The following is a 7,736-nucleotide window of genomic DNA, read 5'->3' as shown; positions in this document are numbered from 1 at the left end:
TCAACACCAACCACTACTGGTTTCCCCAAGGCTGACTCATTGGTAATATTCTTCTTACACTGGCTCCTCATATGTTCTTGTTTTCCACAGTTCCAACAACCTTTCTGGGTAGCAGCATTTCCTGCTGTGGCATCTCCCCTGTGTTGAAGTTGCCAGCATTGAGCTCTCTTGTGACCAGGTTTATTACAGTGCCACCAAAGTCCCTCAAACCTCTCTGACCCTTTTATGGCCTTGAATCCTGACGACTTTACCAACCTTGGTACCTCTGTGCTGGTCTTAACGTAGGATACAAATTCAAGAGCTCTGGCCATTGCATCCTGCATAGTAGAGAGGTGTACTTGCTTCACTTGTACCTTTAGTTGTGGACTGTCCAAGGAGTCTATGAACTGATCGCTCAGCAACAACTTGAGGAGATCGGGTGGTGCAGTTGGGTAGGCCTTGTGTGCCATACTTTCCAAGTCCTGTGCCAGCTCTTGCAGGCTCTCCCCTTTAGCACGGACTCTCGTCATAAACCTAGCCCTGTAGACTTCAGACTGATTTTGGGTTCCGTACCTGAGTTCTAGAGCCACTATCAGTGCTCTATAGTTGTGTCTGTCGTCTGCTGACAACTGTCCGAGTATTTCCAGTGGTTGTCCCTTCAAGCTCGTTGCCAGATATACTGCTTTTTTCTCCTCTGTCCATCCATTCATTTCTGCCAGGAGCTCAAATTGTGCTCTATATGCTTCCCATGGTGCCTTCCCATCGAATTCCTGTGACTTCCTTCATACTAGATCACCCCTATTGCTGACATTCATGTCTGGAATGTGACTGTTTACCAGATTTAACCTCAGTTTGCATGTCTCACCTGTAACAAACAAAAACCGGTGTGAGTGTCAACTGAGGTTAAATCTGGTAGAGAGTGTTTTATCTAGTATTATGTATAGCATATTGCATCAATTTGTAAATTTTCACTTCAAGGTGCCATTAAGGTTTCTAAAGGGGTATATTTTATATTCCAAACATATTTTGTTTTTAAACGGGTTTCATTCTGTGCATCTTGTGCCATGTTGTTCCGTGACACCAGTGTTCAGTCAAAATAGAAGGTTGTGATATGAATGCAATTTTGCTGGATCCCACCATCACTCCATCAATTATAAATTGGTATTAAATTTACTTACCTTGAAGACAGGGCTAAGATAAGGGAGAAGAGAGTTGTAATATACAAATAATACATATCTTACTATCCCATAAAGGTAAGTACCTATCAGAAATACATTTTCAGTATAGGAAAATTATAGCTTCCAATATGGTACTTACCTCCACTCACAATATTACCTAAAATCCCACATTGAGAAGGAGGAGGGAAGGTGAGAGGGAACGAAAGAAGTACTCTCGAAATCATCTGATGGATACCTCTGACAATTAGAGAGATAGATCTGAGGATCAGAAGGGGGCCAGGTATACTCTTCACCCATGTGTGGAATGTGTAAGCGGTTAGGGTGTGGCAGGATATACTCGGTAAGTCAACTACATCCAAAACCTCCTCATGGGGTACCGACATCCATGCGAGGGTAGGATGAGGATCATACCTATTCACCTCAAACCCAAGAATCAGAGATTAAAACCTGTACCAATTCCTGGGTATGACACGAGGATCATCGCTGATCTATTGACCTGGAAATTGACAGCCGGTACAAAAAGGATGTCAACTGCATGGAATCAACTTGTGTGAGGACATATGATGATTGTTGCACATGTACCCAAATATCATGAGAAGGAGGAAAATGCAAAAATGGTTGGGAAGCTTGCTCATGTAACAAGGAAGGACGTGGGGAATAAGAGATAGAAGAAAGGGACAAAACATCATAAACCTGACACACAAAATCCGTAAAGACAGAATTAGTCCTAGGTGATTCTACAGACTGTAAATGGGAAGGAACAGCAAACGTATGAGGAGGGAAAAGATGATCAAAATCCTTGTTATTCTGAACAAGATCAGCTGACTCAGGAGGAGCCTGGGCAATGCCAGGGGACAAAGGTTGACTCATGTAGTGCTTAATCTCCTGACGTATAAAAGCAGAGAGATCCACCGTTGGGTCACCTGCAACCAAGGTCTGAGAAAGAACACTGGTTGTTGGTATGACCACCAAAGTGGTAACACGAACTTCAGAATTCATAGCACAAGAAAAGGTTCACAAAAGTCAAGTGCAGAAATAGAACGACAAAAAGGAATTGGTATAAAATAAAGTCAAAAGGAACTACTTAGTGTGAAAAAAATTCGTTTTTGTCACACTGGAAGCACTAGGCACACAAAATAGTACGTCTTAACTCAAACGCTGCCAAATGAGAAGTGAAGGTTTGGTAAAGGAGTGTACAGAAAGTCACATGCATCACACTGAGCATGTCATGCTACTATTGGTTAAGAGATGAACGCATGATGAATTAGATGAGAGACATGTTGCAATATAGTAATTCCAACAGGGGAGGAGCAGAAGGCTTGTAGCATGCATAAAGAAAAATTTTGCATATGGAGGGCAGCACTGAACGAGAATTGCTAATCTTGTGAGAGAGGTAAATTCATCTTTTTAGGTGTTATTTTCATGTAAGCTATCTAATATTTTATGGTATAATCATATTATGTGCTGCTTTACAGATATTAGTAGATTCTTGCAATCTGATTTATGACTGGCTAGCTACAGAGAAAATGTGGATTGTGAGTAGTTTTTGCACTTCCAGAGAAATTAGCTTTTGCTTTGAAATTGACAAGACCTGCTGTAAGAATGTGTAATGGTGTTGAATGAAGAAAATGAAGAAGTCATGATTATTGCCATTGTTAGAAGAGACATTATTGCCTCCCATTTACTAAAGAATTCAAATATAGTGCAATTTCTGTGAGTTTAGATTAGGTCTGCAAAATAAGTTGTGTAAGTTTACACTAGTTTTCTATCTTGTAAATAAAGTATGTTTGTATTCTTTACTTAAATAGATTTTGTGGTTAAATACTGACCATTTAGATCAAACCCTTCATTTCTGTTATTTTGTCTTTTGTTCCTTTATGTTCTTTGGCATTGCCAGGATGATCACTTTCACAGACTATCACAATTATAAAAATAACAATAGCATAGACTTACCCTGTGTAATCTCATCATATGTATTCTGATTGACCATTCTTTCAACAATCTTAGAGACTCGTTCAACTTTATTTAATTCATCTACCTAAAATTTAAAGAGCAAAAGAATATATGAACCTAAATCATAATACATCTGTATAAATGCAACTAATATTTACTGTTAACATTTATTTTACTTAATACGTATTCCAAAAGCATACAATCAATCTATCAACACGATACCATATAAAAGTTAAATTTTTATTTTCTCAAGATATCTGATGTATTATAATAACAAATTGAAACTAGTATCAACTAAACAGACATGCATATACTCATAGGAATGAGTATTTTTGTATGATGTCAAAAATCACTGAAGGGTATTATAGAGCTACTTACAAATTAAGATAAAAACCATGACAATTAACCTATAAGTTATAAGGTAAATAAAACTATGTCTCATATGTTTACTAAATCTATAGAAAGTCCAGTGAAGTGAAGCACGAGATTAATGTTAAGTAGAGTATATTATTTTGAAAATTCATTTTTAAGATGTAGCTACATAAATCGAGTTAAAACAGCTCTAGAACAACAAGAGTAAACATTACTTTCGGTATTTTAAAGCTAGTTTATTCTTTTAAGATATACTATGGTTTATAATTATTTTTCTTCAAATTTGAAATTATCATAAACATGAATTCTTAAACACTTTTTACTACATGTCACTAAAATCAAACATACTAAAGTTCACAAGTTAGGACTCTAACAAAAATTAATATTTTCTTAAACTGAAAATATATTTCTGATATATACTTATCTCTGTTCACAAAATAGCTTTTCTTGATTTGTACTGTCCTCTATATGTTCACATTTTTGCTTGCCACTAGCCTTTATGCTCCAACCTACCTCCAAATGTTTTCCATATGGTATAGCTGCATTGTAGCATGTGACAACCCACCACCAATAGGAGTGTGACACACTCTCCTAGTGTTGTAGAACCCAACCTTCACTTTGAGATTAGGCATGAAAAACACAATGGAAGTGGGAAGGATGGATGAGAAGTGTGAGAAGAGGTAACTATCTATTGAAAATATATTTTCAGTGCAGGAAGATATGAACTTATGATACAATGACTTACCTCCAATCACAATATAGGTAGGTAGCGGAACCAGTGTGAAAGTTATCTAAAAGAGTCTCCTTCAAAAAGCATCTGAAGAGTACCCTAGGAGTGTACCATCTCAATGTACATGAAACACACTCCTGGAAGACTGCACCACATCTGAACCAGGTGTACTCTTTGTCCTTGATGAATGAACGTGTCAAGAAATGGGTGGTAAAGAGGCACATCCGAAAAGAAAAAAGTGCATGTGGTGCAAAGTGGCTAAGTTGCATCAGATCATAAGTGGAAAGTCAACTCCAGTCCAAAACCAGTGGTAATAAGCTGGAATCAATAGGTCCATGGTAGGAGGAGGGTTCTCTACCATTCACCTCAGACCCAGGAACCAGAAGGGAAAAAAGAATTCCACTCCAAGGACCCAAGTCACCATGTATGCATATTCAACATGATCAACACCTGTAACTCAAGGGAACTGAGATCTGGATGAAGGTAGGAAGGTGGAAATGTAATGTAGAGGGTCAACTTCAGTCCAAAACCATGTGGCATTGTGAATGTATCATCCAGTCCCAGGCCACTCACATGTGAGGACTTATGTTGATTGGTCTGGTTCTAACCAACACCAGTTATCCAATAACCAACATCCAGGTGGCAGTAGAAAGGAGGGTTCCAGTCAGATGGGTGAAATGCATAACATATAAATGTGACAGAAAAATCCAATCTACACTAAATGTCATCAGGTATAGCACATAAGACCCATAGTAGAAGGATAGTCATGCCACATACACTGGCAGAACACTACCATCCTACTCTCAACTGAGTGGAATTGAGTACATCCAGGAGGAAGCCTCCAAGGATCACCACCTCATCAGCTAGAAGAAAGAGGGGAATGCATTGCATAATCCAGAGGAATGCACCACTACCAGAGATAGTGCAATGGGTGATCATGAAACCTTAATTTGAAAAGTAGACCATACTCGATTGATATATAATAACCAAGGGGAGAGCAGAGATGGGCAGCAATCCCTTTCTGCTTTACTCATGTTAGTCCATAAGTGTAAAGTAAGGAACTCAGCCAGTCAGGTAATAAGAGAAAGGTCATAGGAAACTGAATGATTCCAGTATATAAACAATCGGGAATGGGAGCCATAGAAGAGAGTTTGCAAGCCACATATCACCCTGACTAGACACAGGAGGTGGTCTGGATTAGTATTCAAATATAGATGGGAAATCTAAGGAAGGGAAATAGAAGTGAAGGTAACATTACCTTCAAGAGCAGCAGAGGTTTTAGAGAGGAAGGTTCGATCAGAATAAAGGAGAACACAAGTTTTGTGGTAAAGGATGCGAGAGACATTGAGGATGAATACACCCAACCATCGACATCCACAGGTCAACAAAAGGAGGAAAAAGTTTTTTAAGGATATGTGATAGAAGGAACAGGAAGCCAATGATTTGAATTCCAACAAGAGGAGGAAAAACGTTTTTAAGAATAGGTAGTATATGAGACAGGAAGCTAATGGTTCAAATGGAGGGAAGAATAGGGCATAGAGTACAACAATAAAATCCCAGTTTGGTAAGGGTGTGGGTTAAAGCAGAAGATGGAGACAAAAGGATCAAAACAAGAGGGAAATAACAGGAGAGGAAAAGACGTGGCAGAAATAGGAAAAACGAAAGGTAGAGGATAATGCAGCTCTATAATCAGCAATGGTCGAAACAGAAAGAACAAGATGCTACCTGTATGGAAAGTCTGGAAACTCTCTCAATTATGGACTGGACAAAAGCTATAGGTGAAGTTGGAGTGTGGGGATGGAGGGATGAAGCACCACTGAATGAGGTTGATAAAGAAGGGAAGGGGAGAGAGGATGAGGTAATGGTGGTGACAATTGATGAGGGAGAAGTGGTGTGAACCAAGGTTGAGCTGGCCAGAATGAAGCCGCCAGAAGGACCCAATACAGAGTGATTTGAATAATGAATAGTACCCTGGGAAGAAGATGGATGGGTGATAGGCATAAATATAGAAGCCCATCCAATCTTGACTGAGGGCAGCTATCATCAAAGCTGAAGGAGGAGGAAAAGGGGACCAAAACAAGGTAGTTTGGTATTAAAGAGGGTGGCAAAAATGTCCAGCCATGGAGTACCCAATGAAAACACAGCAGCCATTTGAAAACTTTTGAGGGTCAAGGGAATATTCCGTGAGGAGAATCTTGTCAGGACAGGATAAATGATCTGTGAAAAGATTGAAAGCATTCAGTATATGACAGGCCAGCAAATGAATCCAATGGCTGTGGGCCAGAACAACATGTCTTATGTGTGAAAACACAGTGAATGTGATCAGGTGCCACTAGCCAAGTAATGTAAGAGACAACTTGCCTTTTAATGCTGGTAGAAAATGTGCCATTGCATGACAAACTGCCAAAAGTTACAAAAGATTGACATAGAAAGTTAACTTGACTAATGACCAATGGCCCAAGATCTCTTGGGCATCACCTGACAGAGAAGCATTTGTAAAAAGATGCACCTCTGGTCATGGAGGAGGAAGAGAGACACCAGCTGTTGTGTTGTCTCTGTCCAGCCACCTGGCAAAATTGGTTTAAAGGAAAGGAGGTAGTGGAACTGGGTAATCCATAGAATCTTTGGTGAGGTTCCATTGATCTTGAAGTACCCACAGAAGAGACCTCATATGAGCCCAGTTAAGGGGAATAAGAGCCTCCAAGGAAAATGAAGTCCATAAAAGAGAAAGAACCTCTCATGCAGATAGAATAGGTAAGAACTGAGACTTTCAATTCAGAAGCTACATGGAATGCATTCAAAGGGCTTGACTGAGATGAGAATTGAAGAATACCCCAGATGAAAAGGTACTGAGTCAGTGTTAGAAGGGACTTCTCCACCTTGACCAGCCAACCCATGTGAGAAGCTTTCCTGAGGAGAAATTATGTGTTGATGGAAGAAGCCAAAGACAAAGGAGCTAGAAAGAGCCAGTAATCCATGGAGTGATGGGAATGAAGTCCATGCGAATGAAGAAGTCAAGCAAAGGCTATGATCATTTGATAAAAAAACATAGGAGGGCAATGCCACCCCAAAAGGAGAGCCTGAAAATGATATACACATTCCCAGTGAACAAAGCAAAGATAACAATGAGATGCAAGGGAAATGGGGATATGAAGGTAAGCATCAGACGTCAATATTCATCATACAAAGACCAGGAGTAAAAGCCCATTGAAGAGACAGGCAAAACCCTATGGTGAATGAAGGTATTTACATATAGTAGGTTAGACTGGAAAGATCTATAACAGGACACCAATCCCTGGTCTTCTTATGGACCATAAAAAGATGGGAAGAGAAACCTGGAAGAATAGGAACTACTGGTTCTATAGCATCTATGAGGAGAACATCCAACTTCTGCAGAAAAAGACACTGGCTGGAAAGAGGATCCCTCAGAAGGGAAAAAGGAACAAGAAAAGGTGATAGGGGAGGAATTAAAAGGAAACAAATGGAGAGTCCTTCTGATAATGCTCGAAGAACCCATGAGTCTG

General features: G+C 39.6%; 1 protein-coding gene across 1 annotated transcript in view; it reads right to left on the bottom strand.

The window, feature by feature from the left end:
• LOC106471990 (dynein intermediate chain 2, ciliary-like) overlaps positions 1 to 7,736 on the bottom strand; it is a gene marked incomplete at its 3' end in the record, with an annotated part of 70,048 nt that overhangs the window by 21,052 nt on the left and 41,260 nt on the right. The window contains exon 10 of the mRNA XM_022400603.1: positions 3,111 to 3,195. Coding sequence (XP_022256311.1) covers positions 3,111 to 3,195 — 85 coding nt within the window. The remainder of the gene's footprint in view (positions 1 to 3,110; positions 3,196 to 7,736) is intronic.

This window comes from Limulus polyphemus, unplaced genomic scaffold (assembly GCF_000517525.1).
Source record: "Limulus polyphemus unplaced genomic scaffold, Limulus_polyphemus-2.1.2 Scaffold5009, whole genome shotgun sequence".
Lineage (NCBI taxonomy): Eukaryota > Metazoa > Arthropoda > Merostomata > Xiphosura > Limulidae > Limulus > Limulus polyphemus.
This window is presented reverse-complemented; position numbering and strand designations above follow the sequence as displayed.